Source organism: Phallusia mammillata, chromosome 7 (assembly GCF_965637545.1).
Source record: "Phallusia mammillata chromosome 7, kaPhaMamm4.hap1.1, whole genome shotgun sequence".
Classification (NCBI taxonomy): domain Eukaryota; kingdom Metazoa; phylum Chordata; class Ascidiacea; order Phlebobranchia; family Ascidiidae; genus Phallusia; species Phallusia mammillata.
The window spans coordinates 15,374,431-15,393,107 of record NC_137258.1 but is presented as its reverse complement, the minus strand read 5'-3'; the positions used below and the strand labels follow the sequence as shown (position 1 = coordinate 15,393,107).

The 18,677-nt window shown below is 36.9% G+C and overlaps 1 protein-coding gene across 2 annotated transcripts; it reads left to right on the top strand.

Annotated features, from left to right (window-relative positions):
- Positions 1-2,104: 2,104 nt before the first annotated feature.
- LOC145237589 (trafficking protein particle complex subunit 11-like) lies at positions 2,105-11,314 on the top strand. Of its 2 annotated transcripts, none has more exons than XM_080100518.1 (10): positions 2,105-2,513; positions 2,757-3,013; positions 5,167-5,338; positions 5,429-5,615; positions 7,670-8,770; positions 8,833-9,030; positions 9,097-9,979; positions 10,037-10,136; positions 10,309-10,543; positions 10,767-11,314. In XM_080100518.1, exons 1-10 carry the CDS (start codon positions 2,386-2,388, stop codon positions 10,908-10,910), a joined length of 3,405 nt encoding a protein of 1,134 aa, XP_079956644.1. In that variant the 5' UTR covers positions 2,105-2,385; the 3' UTR covers positions 10,911-11,314. The 2 variants fall into 2 exon arrangements, with proteins under 2 accessions (XP_079956644.1, XP_079956643.1); XM_080100517.1 differs by having other exon boundaries at positions 2,122-2,513; positions 5,155-5,338.
- The last annotated feature ends 7,363 nt before the right edge of the window (positions 11,315-18,677 follow it).

The following is an 18,677-nucleotide window of genomic DNA, read 5'->3' as shown; positions in this document are numbered from 1 at the left end:
TGGGAAGGGTAAACGAGCGATAAAATAAATAACACTTATAGATAAGTAGCGACGAAAAAATTAAAGACCTGCCCATTTTCCTTAATACATCGGGAGGTTCTTGCCATTTAAAGCCGCAATGTATTCAGATTTCTTGACTGATTTCACAGTGCTGTGATGGAGAGTCTCTAGGAAGTATTTTCGCGTACTTACAACTGTAAATTACAAAGCGTGTACACCTAAACAGTTCAATAATTTAGATTCGTTAAATATACCAAATAAAGCGTATACAGGATTAACTTTAAGGGGAATTAAAAATATGATTACACACAAAGAATATATGGCTCATCGTTTCAGTTTCACTTTCACAGAAAACACATTGGTCTGTATCTGTAACACCAAATGAATACAAAACATCTTTGGTCACAACGGCACGAAAATTCAGTTTTATTTGTAGGGAGCGCAATTTGGTTTCCATTGTCGAGTTGTAGTTGATTAATTGGTACAATTTTTCCCAATGGGTTAATTGTATTTTAAGCAATACCCAAATCCCGTTCCCAGCTGCGTTTTTGTTTTTCAGGAAGAATCGTCGTGTAGTTTTTAATTTTACTATAAACTGCTTTAGGAGAGTCAAATGTTTGAAAGAAATCGTTGCACAAATTTAAATTTTTTTTTTCGCCGGAGTTGTCATTTGTTCGATCCCAAATCGGTGGCAGAGCCGCTATCATTTTAATAAAGTTCATAAAGTCGTGATTGTTTGGGGTGCAATTGAATTGTATCGCCAGTTCATCATATGATAGATATTCTCCGGCATTATCTAATAAGTTTGAGTGAATTCCGGCGTTAATGAGCGATTTTACATAAAACGTTTGAGATTTGAGAGCAACAGCTTTGCTGGCCCACAGCGATCTAGTATATGGTTTGGTCGATTCCATTATTTGCATTAGCTTTCTGCAATCAGTAATGGTTTTCCTAACTGTTCGAAGAGGAATAATCTGCGAGCATTGTTACTGCTGTAGGCAGATCGACTCGAAACCAACATTTTAACTCCATTTTAGATATGACACTAGTTTCCAAGTGTTTCCAAGGGGCGCTATAATTTTCGTCGAAATATTTTGACGCCCATTTAAGGTTTAGGGCCATAATGTAAGTATCTACATCTAACATATTTGCCCCTCACTTAACTCGTTCCCATTTCGATCCCCACACAAACTGAAACAGTTTAGTTTTTAGTTTGCGTAGAAACGCGCTCGGTAGGTTAATTGGGAGCACACTAACTTTATAAATCAATATGGGGATTATTAGAGTTCTTAAAATATAGATGCGGCCCAAGAGGGTCAAACCACGTGAGGACCAAATATTTAAAATTGTGCTAATCTTGGCGATTACTTTCCCAAAGTCCCAAAGAACATGAATTTCCCACAATGCACCGGGCAACTTACGAGTTGCGACGCAAGCGGCAACTTATAGCGTTGCAAGTACAAGCCGACTTGCCGCAACGAAAGATAGCTAACTTGCGGCAACTTAGCGGTGCAAGTTAACTTGCGGCAACTTAGCGGTGCTTCCCCCGAAAAATCGCTAAGCAGACCAAAGGAGCAGAGGATTCCTCCGCTCAATATTTTGAAATTTCCCTCGTAATCCGCGCAAATTTGGGCTTTTGACGTGTAATCCACGCAATAAAATCTTGTCCGCGCAACTTAGCACAGCTTGCATATAACTTCAATAAATTTTCGGTAAAATAGTATATTTATGTTGCACAATGAAGTTCTATGTCGTCACAAGCCTTATTTCGCGAACAATCCACGTAAATCAGTCAAGCGCATCGTAACTGACCGATCGTCACGCTTGCAATTACATTTCTAAATCGCTAACGTCGTCGTTAAAAGTACATTTTATCAGTGTTCATACGTTTTAGGACGTAGTTATGACATTAAAGTGACTGCCGGCTAGACAAGTTACAGAAAGTAATGTTTTCTGTTTGACAAATATTTAAGAGCAGTTTGGCATCCTGATTACTTCAAAAGAAAAGAATGTAACAGCAAAAATTGTTTGAATCGTTATGAAAATGAAATTAGCAGAGCAGCTGCGGCGCAATAGAACAAAACTGAAGATTCGTGGTGTTTATATTTTTTTGTTGTTCTTTTTGTGTTGCAGGCGTTACATACAAGTTGCGTTAATGGTTAAATCCACCTGTCAATCAAATTGTTTGAATCCGCGCAGAAAAATGTAATACCGCGCAATTATTTTGACGAAAAAAATATCCTCCGCGCATATATTATAAAAAAACTTTCTAATCTGGGATATGGTCTGCGGTGCGCCATTTAAATAGCACTGCTGTAGACTCTTGACAGTTTTCTTCCAAAAAAGACGTTTGTTTTAGGCTTTACATGTCATAATTTGTTACCCATGGCTAACTCTATTACTTTACCGAATGAACTTCAATGTTGTCCAAAACCATTTGTTGTTTTAACGGGGCTGGATATTACATACAATGCTGTTCATAAAACTATTTGGGATGCCTTCAGTAACAACAGGTGAAGCAAAACTTAATAATACTTTACCACAAAAATAAACAGTTCCCTTGTAGATCGGATCCATGCATATGTTTTCTTTTAGTATTTAATTAGTCTCTCAAGTAGATTTGTTTTAATGTTTTATTGAAAAAAAGTAATCTTTAATTAAATGTATGCTGGTAGGTGTGTGAAATTATTCACTAAAGATCCCAGTAAAGTGGTTATACCCAGCATTAAATTAAAAATAAACCCCTGTTTTTCTAGGCGACCAGATCGATTGCAAGTGAAATTTGCATGTTTGCCTGGTGATCATGCTTTTCCAAGATGTAAGACGAAGCGTTCTTCTTATGACTGGTATATCCCTAAAGGCTTGTTGAAAACAAAATGGATGACCAAACACCTAAATGAAATTCCAGCATTAGTTGTTGTGTTTTTTGAGCTGGATTGGGATGAGCTTGCCTGGAGAGAACGCCACTTGGCATGTGCTTCAAGGGTTCAAGTTGTAAGGACAAGTCTACAAGGTAATGACAAGTTTAACTGCTTTTATAAAAATAAACCGGATGCGTGAATATTATGTTTCAAAATGACGATATGAAACAAATTACTGTGTCTATTTATCACCAACTCACAATGAACCTACTATAGGCATCCCCCTAATTGCAAGTCAGTTAAATAATTATGGGTCCCCTTCCCAGTCTATATTTTTTTTCTTTTTTCCGTCTAACACAGATTTTTTCCCACGTTTTGGTCAAGAAAGAATGGTTCAAACTTTTTCAAATTTACACACATTATAGACATTGGTCTAAAGATGGTCGATGTGAATTTTGACCCCATTTGATCCCTCGGTTCACCCACAGCCCCCCAAAACGTGAAATTTGTAAAAGGGCTGTACTTGCTAAATGATTTTGGATTCTGGAGTTTCATACTTTTTTGATTGGTACATTGCCGCGTATTTTAAAGTATTTTGTAACTTGAAATTGTATATATCCATTTTCACCCCTTTACCCCCAAATATTTGTTTGTTTGTTCACATTTTAATGAGGTCAGAAATACAAGACTTAACCTGCTGAAATTTTAAACAGCTGTGGATAGGGTGCTCCTTGTTGACTGTTAATAATTTCAGTGCAATCGGCTCAGTAATTACTCTTACAGCCCCAAATATGTTTTACATGCTGTCTTTTGTCAAATTTGTGCTCGCTCAGTGCACAGCTGACGCAATGGGAGTGATTGACGATAGTGGCGCATGCAAAAAAATGCCTGTGCTTCAAGCATGATCGCAGTCGTCACTTGACCATTTTCTCACTGGTTGGAATTAAGATATCACGATGTTAGTTATATTGTGCTGTAAACGTTAATGTAGGTCAACTTATTCGTGTTTCGAAGCGCAGAGCGACAACACAGCACTATTTGTTACACCTGTGTAATGTGACTTCTCAAACTGGAAGCGTTAATAAAACTTTTTCAGAACAGGTTTTGGACATAAAAAGCCCAGCTAAGCAAATGTATTGTTGGCATGTAGAAACTTAATGGTGCCAGGGAATGCTATGTGCGGATTAAAAATCATAATTCAACAAACAAAGGGCTATTAAGGAAAAAAATGTTGAAACTTTGTTAAAAGTTTAAATAGTTGGACTCATCCATTTTCCACCTGGTAAAAACAACGCACAACTCCATGTCGAAAACCCCCCCAATTGGATGCAAAAAGCGCAAACCTGCCCACTGAAAAGCGAATATCTCGGCCTTGCGCATAACTGGACATGCTATCAGTCAGTCTTTTCGCAATTAAGATATGTTTGTAAATCATTTAAAAACATTAGTTATGCAATTGTTGTATCACGCAGTTTTGCGTATATCCCTTACAATTGTAATGAATGGTGCATAAATATGGCACAGTTTCTGTAAAATGGAATATATAGGAAAACCACTATTCCAGTTTAACAATGATTGTGCCCTGTTTTTACTGTTACCAAATCGCATATGCACATGTTTGGGGACCCATTAGATTAAGCTTGCAGAAACAATTATATATATATGTTATAAAGTGCCAGGAAAAAGATAGGGACCCAATGAAATGTTGGTGCCAAATATATATCCATTATAAATATAGTAAATGGTATATGTCAGGGGCACCTGGCACGCGTGCCGAAAGTGGCACGCAGAGCATTTGAAAATTGCACACAAGCTTTTGCACATTTGGATGAGATAAACATTAGGATTTGTTACGCAATTACATTTGTTTCTATTGATTCTTCTTGGCCTTTATTCTAACTTCAGTCAAGGTTATCAGTAGTTTAATAAATGGGTTGAACACAACCCATTAATTAATTTCTTTATTTTTGGATAAAACTTAAACCCTGTTGCAAACTATTTTGTATCTTGAGTATCATGAACAAGTTTACTCGCATTTGACGACATTTTTTTTCCAACTATTTTAATAGGTATTGGTCAAATATTCGGAGCCCGTACCATTAAGACGTTAAAGACATAGTTTGAAAAAAGTACCAAACGTTGGCACGCGAGTATATTTTGAAACCAAATATGGCACGGCGGTGTGTTTGAGTTGGACACCCCTGGTATATGTGATACATCGTTAAATATGATGTAGTATATATAAACTGGCAATATATAGGAAAACCACTATTTTAGTTTTTTATTTGAATAGTCTTTGTATTAGGTCGAACCACCAAGGTAGCAGTTGTATTAATTCAAAAAAGCACACCACTGCCACCAGGAGAAGACATGGTAGCTGCAGAGAGAGCTGCGGCTTTATGCAGTGCTTGTGACTTATCATCAAAATCCCTCTTTGTCCTGCCACACAGTGATCACTTACTTGGCTACATCGTGAGGTAAATGGAACCCTGATGAGTGCCAACGTATATGTCAGATTTATTATCATTTCATCGTTGGGTTTGTGTATATATAAGTTTTTTTTGTAGGTTGGAATCTGCATTTGTTGAACTGGCACAAACCTATTATCATTCAGAATTGCGCCGAGTGAAAGCTCACAAAGAATTTCTCAACAAAACAACACACCAATTGCTGTTTCCCAGACACCAATTTAAAATTGCATTTTTTAGTGAGTTTATGCAAGATGCCTCCACTGCCTTGAAACATTATAGACAGGTGAATATTATTTCAAAATCTTAACATGTTGGATACTTTTGGAGGTGTTTAACACTAGCCCCAATGCCAAACTACTGCCCGTGGGCCGGATCCGGCCCTTGCTGTCATTTTATCCACCCCACGAAGGTATTTTTGGTTTAATAAAACGTAAGAAACATTTTGCAATGTAATACATTAAGATTGCACAAACCTGCAGAATGCATTCTAGTAATAATTTTACTGGTCAAACAGGATTACAGCCACTGGCGTAGAGTACGGGGGTGCGGGGGTGCCGCACACCCCCGGCCTTAACCTTTGTATAACGTCAAAATCGCATCTTTGTTCAGGTTACGTCGGTTTAATTAAAACGTGTTTCCAGCTAAACAAATGCGCTTGCATTCACGCCATTGATCGAACAGACATTGGCTGAAACGTAACAATTGTAATTGTTTCGCAATAAATGGGCATTTTAATGCAACATAAACATGACTTATGGACTAACGTTTTAGTATTATTTGTCGCAATAACTCTCTGCAATAAAAAATAAATTTAAAAATAGTTAACATATTAATTCCTAAGCCGAGTTTAATGTCCGTTTGCAAAGCTCTGCAACGGCCTAAACTTGTTCCAGGGTGACCTAAGTTAAAGCGTCAACAATACATAGTCGGCTATATTTAAAACGTGAATTGCTTTACTTTTATTTCCCGCCGTAACACGTTTTTAAACTTAATCGTTGTTAAAATGGCTGATTCGGCAAATCGTCCTTTCGTTTTATTAAAGCACAGCAAACTTTTCAATCGAACACAGAGATATTGCGCCAAGTGACTATTTACAAATTAATTTTATAGAAACTACAGGCTAAAGCATGTAAAAGATGTCGTTATTTGGTCTTATACTGGTACAGATACTGTACTAGTATAGGCATCATTTTTGGAAGATCAAACGGCGCACCCCCGGTATTTTTTAAAACTCTACGCCTATGATTACAGCGCATAGGTATGTTCGAAAAGTGATTTATTACGCCACAGACTGGAACAAAGAATAGTAATTGTGTGTCAACAATTGCCTTTTTTTGTTGCTTGTGATAGTATAAAGCAGGGGTCCGCAAATACTTTTTGGCGCGACCCTAAAAAAATTGCTCTAAATTCTCGCGACCCAAGCATCAAGTCTGTGGAAAATACTAATCAACTAAATATCAATATTAAGACTGCTATTATGCTATTGTAAGTTGCTATTTTCACATAAAACAGTAGGTAAACGAACGTATTTATTCTAACAAATGAGAACTGTGGGCTCTGTGTTGAGAACACAGCTAATCAGAAAACGCATGCTTGCATAGGTGCGCTTAACTTTTTGCATTGTTACATAGACTGTATGTCACAGTTACGTAGTCATACGTAACAATGCAATAATAATTAAAAGGTTGAAAAAAGCTGAAATTCAATAATACTGTAGATGCGATGCTTATATTCCTGGGAAATTTAAAATATTTCGCGACCCAGACTGGAAGGTCTCGCGACCCAAGTCCACTATTTGCGGACCCCTGGTATAAAGGAGCATTAGTTGGTAGATGAGATGAGACACATACATTCTTACGATTTAGCGGCAACATCTGAATACCAATTAGATCGTTTAAAGACATAAGCCCTTGGCCGTCTTGTCAAAAACATCTTGCGAGTTCCTGTTTAAAAAATGCTGCGTCAGGGCTTATAAGCCATGGGGCCCTCAGGTGTGTTTATTCAAATGATCCGGCCCGCTGGGAAGAAGTTTGGTGACCCCTGGTTTAGATCACAGACAATTTACATTGCTTGAAAATTTTCACACTTCGGTTAGAATGCATTCATTGTTTTCCTTATTTGTGCTTTTCCAATTAAACATAAGTAGAAGTTTGAAAGCTTGGGGTGAATCTCTCAAATGCAATTCTTGTTCCTAACCTATTTGTTTTTCCAAACATAAAACTGATCACAATTTTGACACCTTCTATGACCGAAAAATAACTGTTATTTATGTAACATCCAAATATTCCTTTAGTCTGCAAGTCCTAAAAAGTAACTCTTGTTGTTTTATCATTGTAGTCATATACCCACATTCATGAACTGAGGTCACATGCAACAAACAACTTAGAAGTAAAGGTTGTAGGAGGATTTGTCAACTACAAAATCTGTAGTCTTTGTTTTTTAAAACTAAATGCACCTCTTGATGCCATCAACCAGTTTCAGCGTCATGTTGAGCAGTTTAAATACCAGTTTGGAAATCCTGATCTTATGTTTGAACATTGTGCTTGGCTTAGTCAACAATATCTTTTGTTTGCTGATTTGTTCAGCAACGCCATTGAACAGGGTCTTTCTGCGATTCAAACACAACATCCAGGATTTTATTACCAGCAGGCAGCCCACTATGCAACTTTGAGGCGGCAACATGCACTTTCTTTGTGTGTATCTATTGAGAGTCTCAACTATCCATCTCCTGACCCTTTGGCTGCAGAGTCAATGGATTTTTTTGGCCAAAGGCCATGGCGGCAGGGCCACCAAAGAATAGATCCACCAGATGTTGCAATGGAGAATGATGGCATACTGGCTTTGCAAAAGCAAGAGTTACAGTTAGATCATTCATGGATTATTATTCCACTAATCAGCTCGGCAGTGACTCAGTTTAAAAAGTTTCATTGTCCAAGGCTGAAACGACATCTTACTATTAAAATGGCGATTGAATATTACCATGCTGAAGACTACAGTAAGGTGATAGTGTTGCTATGTAGGGCAACGCCAGCATATCGCGAGAGTCGTTGGTGTTCAATTCTCACCCAGCTGGTTTCTATCATTTTTCAATGTTCATACATGCTTGCTGATGTCCAGAACTATTTGACTTCTTCTTTTGAACTTTTAAGTTCACTTTCCCAATTGCCAAGTGCAAAAAAGAAGTTGATCCAAGAAAACATGTTTCTGATTTTGTGTGGAAAACTGCCAAAGTATGTTACACTACCATCTGAAATTGTCAGTCAAAATAATAAGGTTTGTGATAACGTGGTTGTGCCACCTGCATGGGAAGATCTAACAGCAAGTTTAGAAAATCCAAGGACTTTACATGTGGAAATGACCAGCCTGGTACCATTTGTTGAATGTAAAGCGAGATTCAGCCAGCCTGAATTTTCAATTGACACCTGCATTTGCATGGAGGTAATGCAAATTTTGTTACAGAATTTTGTTGAAACATAAATATTATCTATTTTCTGATACAGGTTTTCATCCGTATAACATGCCCTGAGCCCATACAGTTTATAGAGTTGTCTGTAGGTCTAAATAATTTTGACTACGATTCAGCTTGTATAATTTCTGACACACCAGGACATGGTGCTCTGTACTACAAAAGCCAGGAAATTCGAAAACATGTATTTGAGTTTCCAGTGGATTTACAGGACTTATATAAGTCAATACAGGTAGGTCACAAGCTTTTGTAAAAAGTTATAAACATCCAGTTTAGGTGAAAAATATACCTATTTTAGGTGAAAAATGTCACTTTAAAGCTGGGTTCTGAAACTGGAAGATACATTTTGCAACTTAATTGGCTGAAAACCGATAATGAGATTGATCATGAGGAATCCGATATAATTAATGAAATCCACAGCAATCAAGGAACAGTGGATTGGGAGTCTATAAAGGAAAGAAAATCAACGAATGTTGTTGAAAGAAAATCAAGACTTGATGTGCAAGTCCACCATTCCTCACCTGCACTGACAAATGAAGCCTTTCCTTTAACATTTGTCATCACTTCTGAAGAAGATTTGGCTGAAAACATCAATATTTTGATAACATTAAAACCAGATGATCATGATGATAGTTTCCTTCAGGCTGCACATTTGTCAGTTGACTGTGACAGTTTGGTACGACCATCCAAAACCTTGGAAATGGAGCTTGGTTGTTTAAAACGCAAAGAAAAGTTAAAAAGAACTGTATACATTCGATCATCTGTGCCTGGCGCAGCTACTGTTACTGTACAAACACAATATAATGTGTCAAATCTGTCAGTGCAGTCGGTGCTTGTTGCTGGTAAACAACTAAAAATGATTTCGTGTCCAAGCAAATCATCCTTCAACATATGTTTTGATGTTGTGGAACCATTTAGTTTCACGGCCCACCTTATGTCAATGAATATGGAATCTATTTCATCAGTTTATCTTGGCCAGTCGTTCTTGATGCTGGCATCCCTTACTACACATAGTGTTTGGCCAATTGAGGTCCAATCAAGTCAACATAATCCACCAGTTGAAGGTGTATTTTCTGCCATGTCATATTCTCAAAATGATGAAGTTTCTGTTCTTGCCAGTGAAGGGGAGAGTTTAGTTAAATGTTTGGCTTTAGTTGTTCCTGATTCAATGGAAAAGACAGGTAGCAACAACACAGTTTTAATGTTTTGTGTTTACTGACTATTATTGATATTATCAGATACTGCTGAGCTTGGATTGTATACTGTTAGGTGGAAAAGATATGGAAGTAAAAACTGTACCACCGAAACGTCTTTGAAATTGCCAACCCTAACAATAAGGTGAGGAATTCACTAAACAATAAATAGCAGTCCAACATAGGCGACTCTGACTTTAATTGGTGTAAGGGCAATATATATAACTTAAATATTATCAAGGTATTTAAATTGTTGATGGAAATGGAAATTTGCAACTACTTAAATTTGTAAAAAGCTGTTTTTTTTCTTTTTTTAGGTCCTTCCCTATTTCAATTGATGCCAATTTTCCAGCATATGGTGTCTTGCGAAAGTCTATAAAAGTGACGTATAACATCACCAACAAAAGTAAAGACTTTAAAATTATTGAGGCCGGTTTTGAATCAGTTGAGGCTTTCATGTTTTCTGGACCGAAGCAGACTAAAATCTTTCTCTCCCCATTTGATTCACATTCAATTAAATGCATCTTCATTCCTTTGGCATTGGGTTACCAGGTTGGTTTTTTTTATTACAGACACAATGCGTATAATTTGGTACAGTTTTTCAGAGAAATTAATACACAATGTTAAATGTAAAAACCTAATAATGTAAGTTAAACCAAATAGACGAACAATTAAAAACTATGTGACTATGCACTCCCTAATGAAAATGCAGATTGAAAAAAAGAGCACTGGTTTGGTTTATTGAAATACAGACCTAGTAAAAATGTTTTTGTAGGCTTTACCAAAAATGCAAATTCGTGGCATTTATCAGCAGCACAAAGGTTCAACAGAGTTAGTTCAGAAGGAAAACATTGACAATTTTTGTTTGCATTGTTTGATTCCCACCCATCTCTACATAAAACCAATGCTGCCAGGGTAATATACTTGCAATTTGTAATAGACTGCAATTTTAAACTTGCAATTTGTAGTGCAATATTAATAATTTTATGTTGTTACTGTGTGAAGTTGTGTGCTTATTGGCTTACTGTCAAAGATTTAGGTTATAACTGCTGTCTACATATGCTATATAATGTGCTATCACAATTGTACGGAGGTTTCCAAATTCAACTTAAAAATGCATAATTTTGGACAAACACAACTTCACCACTGCAAGTTGGAGTAGATGAGTGTGTCAATTTTGGTTGTTTTTAATTCAATCACTTAGTTGTTGAGGCTTTGCTTGTCTCTTTTATGTTATTTTTTCACACTTGGAACCAGGGTTGCCATCGACATGGAGCCCAAAATATGGACAAGCGAAAAATTAAATTTTCATACAAAATGAAACATTTTTTTTGCATTTATATGAGCCATGACATATCACATGCCTTATTTTCTTTATAATGTCACAAAATCTCAGCGCAAAAACATGTTTTGGTATGTTACATGCCAGAGGAAAAAGATAGATGTTTTGTAATTGTTGAAAATAAGACAAAATAAGGACCCAAGTCAAAACAAGGACATTTCTTCAAAATAAGGACAAATCTTAGAAATAAGGACGGTTTGGCAACCCTGCTTGTAACAGAGGTACGTTTGTTAACTGCTCATTTTAAATGTATTTCTTTACATGCATTGAGGGACTCAATTATCTATGCAGGCATAAACAAATGGTTCCCTACACTAGTGTACGCTCAAATTGGTAACAGTGTCAGCATGGTTTAATCTTTATGTTTGGAAAGACTAATTACCAAAAGGAGGGAATGCATTTAATAAACTCAAACCAAGCTTTAATACTCGTCCAATTTGCATTTTTAAATGGTTCGAAAGAAACAAAAATTTAAAATGCGCCTAGTTTCGTTGCAAAAACTAAGCTATAAAAACTAGCTAAGAAGCTACATAATGAAACGAAATGAATAGCTAAAAAAATGGATTTTTTTACAGTAAAACAAAATATGTTGAGTAAACTTTGGCTGTGCGTTATCCATGCCGAAACAGACCGTTTCACGCCGTCCATAGGTGCCACGCAACAACAAAAGACGTTTTGGAAACCCAAGTATGATTTGATGATTTTATTTTAGGCAAAAATAATTAAAACAAGTCTACAGCTTTTATTTATTACAGTCCAAATCTGACTTTGCTTTAGCCGCAGTAACCCCTCTTTCCGTGACCAATAAATGACATTTTACGCGCTTTAATTGAAACGCAGTTCAACAACGACGTTTAGTTATGTATTTCACAAATGTTGACCTTAACGCGGTTTCATACATTCATCGTATTGCTTGCAACAACATATTGCCGGTCGTATTCGGCATCTAAATATTGTTTAATGTTTTTATTCACTTCTCCAACCTTCTCGTGTAGTTGACCATCAGGAAAAAATATCAATACATAACATTTAGTTTCAATACATTTTTGCCTGTTCATCGTGTCCCAACGAAAACATTAGAGAACGTATTATGTTTATGCGCGGAGCCGCTGTTTCGTATCACGTCGATTATCTGGCTGCTCCTTCCACCTCGCCTGGCCCTGGCAATAGGCAACTGTCCAGTTCTACTCTCCGCGTTTTTACGCACATCTGGTTACGTTTGAGGATCCTGTGGGCAAGGATAAATGTAGAAATTTTTGACTATTTGTTTGCTGCACTCAAATTTTATTTGTCGCAAAATCAACATACGTGCAACTTCAATGATCCACCCAGACATTAACTTCGGGTTCGTCGAGTATCGGACCAACGTTAGTAATGCGCTATAGCCTAGGCCAGGGGTTCCCAAACTTTTTTGGTCTCTGGCCTAAATGTGTAACTAATAGCGATTCGTGGCTCACCACGTGCTGTAAATTTGGGCACAAACAATTTCTCTGAAAATTTAACTCAAAAACAGGCGATATGGTTTCTAGCATTTTTTTAATGAGGTACATGCTACTGAAATTTGGCTACAAGATTCAGAAAGTTTAATAAATGGCTATAGTTGCCGCTACTCGCATGTTGACTACTAAACCACTTTGAACTGCTATCTCCCACACAGCAGCTAAAACGCATTGTTAGGAGACAATGACCTTTCTTGCAAATAATTATTGTTTTTCAAAATAAAAAGGCATAATATCTACAGTATAACAAAGCAGTAGAATCTGATCAAATAGCTCTGTGGCCAATTGAACATGTCTCGGTGGCCTAGTACTGGGCCATGGGCCACAGTTTGGGAACCACTGGCCTAGGCTATGCTTTTCAGAAATTCTTCTGAACTTTAAACCAATACGAAACGTTTGCATTCATACAGTGTTGTTGCGAATGGAGGGATAGGTAGAACGCACAATGCCAAGTTACTGCTGCAAACTTTGAAGTAGTCTCACCCTAACTAGCGGCCTACGCCTCAGTGTACAACCGTTTGTATTTGCATATTTCTACCAAGTCGGAATGTGGAGTATACTGGGAAATTCCAACAAACCCGACCCTCAAAGCTTTAAAAATACTGAAATGTTTTGGAGACGCCGTTGAGGCTAATCCACAAATTCTTTCCTCGTCCATTTTGTTTAGGCCTTTTTGGTTCTGTCAGAAATGTCCCATAAACTTCCAACATAACGTCCAATATACCTGGAGTAAATTTAACATGCTTTGGGGGCAATAACCAATAATACATTTTGCCAGGTTTGCGAAATAGGGTGTTATTGAAATGGTGTTAAATGTTACCATTTTATTCGCCCCCTTCGGATTCGCCACTGCCTGGGTTAGGCTATATTACGATAACTTTAGGCAACTTTACCAACCGTGTAAATTTGAAAAAGAAGCACCCTTTCTTGACCAAGCTAGCGTTAGGCAGAAAAAATACTATCGCAAACAAAATCTAGGGAAGACGGAAAAGGACTCGGAAAAAGTTAAGTGCATCATTTCTACTCTGTCGAAGACCGTTATTTCATCAATATATAACTTACATTAGGGTTACCATATTTGATAATAGGCCTACACAATCCCTGACAATATCTCAGTTGCGTTAACCTTTTTGCGATCAAAACACTACGGAATAAATCTAGAACAAGGCTACTCAATTAGTTTTTGTCAAAGATCCAGTCCGGACACATCTGTCAGAAATGCAAATGCAACTTGTCTTAGCCAATTTTGGTCATAGCTCATGGGCAGAATTGCGGTCCAAGATGAAAGCTTGAATGAGGCACTAAACGTGATTTTACTCCTTGCGAGAGTATATTGGCCTAACGTCATACAGAATACATTTTATCTGGTTTTGCAGGACTGGTCCGTAAATTGTTACATCACAGATACAATTGTGCGCAAACATTCGCCGCTTTGTTAATTGTGAAGTGGAATAATCGACCATTTTTTCGTAACAGTTAGACCAGAGACTACTAAGCAGAGACTGCACACTGCCCATTCAGCGACGACATAAATGGGGCGATATCTTTGCCAATACGCAACGGATCGAACTAAAATTTTGTTTATAAGTTTGAATTAATTATTCAGATTTTTAGGAATTTTAATCTGATACTTATAAAACTTCATTTGTGTTTTAAAAATAAAAATGTTCTCTGCAAGTATTAAGATCGGTTCCGCTTGAACGCGACCACTAAGATTTCAGCGTTTACAATGGAAAAGGATAGGAAAAAGTGGTGTTGTCGTCTGTTTTTTCGTGTTTTTGTGAAGCGTAGGCTTTTAAATCGGATATTAATGGTTGTTAAACAAACTAGAATACTTTTTAAAAGATATAAAGGTAAAACACCCATCCAGCCCATGGAAATACAGGCCCAAGGTAGTGATAGAAAGCGAGATTTCTGATATGACCACATGTGCCAGATTGGAAAAATGGCCTCCGTAGCAAAACAGGTTTGAATCGTTATGAAAATTTGTAGAGTTTAGCAAAGCAGCTGCGTGCGCAATAGAGCAAAACTGAAGATTCGTAGTGTTTATTTGTTGTTCTTTTTGTCAGATAGTGTTGCAGGCGTACAAACAAGTGCGTTAATCGTTAAATTCACCTGTCAATCAAAAATCTATCAATCCGCGCAGAAAATTTTAAGTCCGCGCAAGTATTTTGACGAAAAAAATATCCTCCGCGCAAGAAAAAAAATTTCCAATCTGGCACATGTGTTCAGTCAAAATTGGCTATAGGTTAGTTTAAAGTTGTGCTGCAGGTTTTTGTCGACAGCTCTCTCCTATACTAAGAATAAGAATGTATTGACTGAAATACACTACTCCCAAACGATTTATTTGTCTTAATATTGTTGAACTGAACTTTAAAGGGCTGTGGTAAAACTTTTCTTTTGAAACTAATGTTGTGGTGATTTTTTTCTATAATACAGTGACTTTAGAATGAAAATAAGTTGTTGATAGGCTCTGACTTAAGAAGATGGAGTTGTGTCACCACAGCAACATGCTTAAACTCATCAAATGTGAAACCAAAACACAAGTTTATTGTTACTATTAAATCAGCAGTTTCTGTTATGTTTTGTAACAGACTAGATTTGTATGCACATTGCTATCTCAAAGTTCAGATATAGACAATTCCAAAGTGTGTCTTTTATACTTTTTTTATTTTTGCTGCTAAACAATACATTTGTTTACTAAGTGGTATTTGTGTGAAGGCTTAACAGAGGAAGATTTTAGCTGGTAGAGAAAATAAAATGACATGCAGATGCAGTGGTTGCTTAAAAAAATGACATTGACTCATGCAAATGAAAATGTCACAACTCAAAGATAAACAATAGATGAAATATATGACTCAACAATGTACAAAAATTCAAAAAAGTTTGCTTTAATGATTGAATAAATAAAAAACACATAAAAAAGTAGGCAGTTGATTTGAAAACAGTCCAGCCTTAATTGTATTTTAAATGCAATACCATAAAGCTTGTCAAATGCCTCAAATATTATAAATTAAAATTAATGGCAATATCGATTAAATACTGCATGATACTATTTCCAGTTTCATCCTGATCATCAAACTAAAATATCAGGGATCAACACCTATGAGATTGGATAGTTTAAGCTGCAAAAACAACATCTAAAACCACTTTTTGTAAAAATGTTAAATTGATAAAACAACACAACTACCAGAACAAAAGCGAAATGACAAAATTGATTGCATTTTATATGTGTAAGGCCTGACATGGTCTTTATTTGATGATAACCGATTTTAAAATTTTGTGCCATTCCTTTGAGAACATATGCTGTTTCCAGTTTCATCCTGATAATCATCAAAATAATATATCTGGAATTAACACCTATGAGGTTGGTTAGTTTGAGCTGCTTGAATTGATATTTAAAAAAAACAAGTACCAGAACAAAAGGCAATGTGATAAAATTTATTGCAGTTTAAATGTGTTGGGCATAGCATGGTCTTTAATTATACATGACAGATTTTAAAATTTAGTTACATTCTTTTGAGAACATTTGTAACTCCCAGCAATTCGTATTACATCTCTTTTCACAAATATAATCTATAGATGTTGGCAATAGTTGATTTTTGTCATACATGCACATCCGAAAATTTGGTAGCAAATTTCGTACATTCAATCGCCACCTGTGTCGTTTTTTTTTCCGCCTTCGGAAAGTTTCTTTGTTCAATATGTTTTCAGAAGTAGTCAAGTTGATGTAGCAATCAATAAAACTTATTTCAAAAGCCTACGCTTCATGTAAACACGAAAAAACAGACGACAACACAACTTTTTCCTATCCTTTTCCATTGTAAACGCCGCAATCTTACTGGTCGCGTTCAAGCGGAACGGATCTTAATAAAAATCGCAGTGTGCAGTCTCTGCTTAGTAGTCTCTGGTTAGACAATCTGAACTCACATAAGATTTTGGCAGGACTTTATGCCCCTTACAGATCAATCGCTATGCGGACCCCAGTTTAAAAACTGCCTCTACATAGAAATGTTTAGGTAATTAACACACAAATGATAGTCTATATCAGGGGTGGCCAGACCTGCTTCATGCTCGAGCCGCATATCACAAAACTTAGTTTTAAAAGAGCCGCAACACAAAAACTCAAAAACGAATTTATTCATTCAGAATGAAGTGTACGCTATCAAATAATGATTCTGTGAGTTTCCACCTGGACTGCAAGGTGTTTGAAATTAGGCTGATATGATGGGAAAGTTTTTGTGTTTAGCTTCGTAATGACGTTTAAAGTTGCTATTTAATGATTGAGCTAAGCTTGACAGATAAGACACACAGGTTTAAACTTTGCAGTTATTGCTCGTGTAGCCCACAATGCAATTGTAAAATGCTTCTAATGTCAGCCTTGACTTACAGCTTAAATCTGACAATATATTTGACTATAATGCACAACAACTTGGCAAGATGGATGTGCAACATTTAAAGAGCCGGTGCAGGAGCCGCAGTTTGGCCACCCCTGGTTAAAATGTTGCCGTAATCAAAGCCTGTCGAGGTCCACATCTTACGCCTCAAAGGTCCGGATATGGACCGCGGTCCGCCATTTGAGTAGTATTTTGAGTATTCGAAATTACATTGTTAAACATTAACGTTTATGAAAACGAAAAGTATCACAGAACTACTACAAAATATGTTCCAAGCATGGGCGCCGGCAACATATAGCAAGGGGCAAGAGGGCAGTTGCCCCCTTCAGGAAATTCAATGTATCCTAAAATTAACATATTCTGCCGAAAAAACTAACGATTGAAAAAGTGTTGTTAGAATAAAATAAATAAAAGATAGTCAGTAAATGTCTAAACAAGCGATTTTAACGATGTCTGTCTTAATTTCGTTAATGCCGTGTTTGGTTAACGTTTTACAAAATGGTACATGTGATAGATGTGTGATGGACATGTGGATTTTGTTACATTGTAGGCTAGACTGTTTCTGGCTTCAGGGAACGCAATTCTGCTGTATATAATTTGTACCTATATGCATAGGCGCCAAGTAGGCGTGGCGTCGGTCACCGTTGTTACTTTGGTTAGTTTGCAGCGTAATCGTACGAAATATCTGAAAAAAATTGGGAACAATTTTGATTGTAAACAAACGTGCTGGCGATAAAGCCACAAAAGCGTGGCTTAAAACTGCAACCTGTTTTGGTTATAGTGCCTTGTTTGTGACGTAACGTCAAACATACTATTGTTTGGCAGCAGGTGCGGCTCGTGCTAGGGTGCTGCGGAGCTGCAGCACCCCCTAGATATTTTTACTTAATGGTCCTACCACAATAATACAGATAACTTTCATTATACTTATTTTTTATTCTTAGGTATAATTTTTATAAGTATAATTTCCGCCTTGATCAGCATTTTTTTCATTTTTTTGAAAAAAAATGTGCCATTAATATGTTATCTATGGTGGAACTGCAGCTCCAGTTTCATGACGAATCGTGACGTTTCATGACGTTTTGCACTTGTGCGCATGCGCACTTGGAAAAGCTACATGCTGGGCGAAATAGGCGACAGGGTGCTGCGGCTCGCGCAGCTCCACCAATCAGGTAGCGTGTGAACCGGCCTGTAGTTGTGTAGTCTGTTCCGGGTTTACTGTGCTCCGAAGCCAAATCCGTGTGGCGTGTACTGTATTTTTAAGTTCGACAGTGAGTACAGTTACATGATTATTTTTGACGGTTAGTCGTGACTTTTTAAGATGACTGTAAGTGGGCTTCAGTTTTTGCAGTTATCATTGACTTAGAAAGTGTATCTCACACCTTGAAAAAGAAAAAAAAGGTCATCTAACACCTTGAAAAGTCATGATTAACCGTTATAATAAAAACCTG

Excerpts from the sequence above, each read along its gene's own strand:
- LOC145237589 (XM_080100517.1), top strand. The coding sequence starts at position 2,386 with ATGGCTAACTCTATTACTTTACCGAATGAACTTCAATGTTGTCCAAAA. Across the intron at positions 8,771-8,832 it reads ACACCTGCATTTGCATGGAG|GTTTTCATCCGTATAACATG; the intron begins GTAATGCAAATT and ends TTTCTGATACAG. Across the intron at positions 10,137-10,308 it reads TTGCCAACCCTAACAATAAG|GTCCTTCCCTATTTCAATTG; the intron begins GTGAGGAATTCA and ends TTCTTTTTTTAG.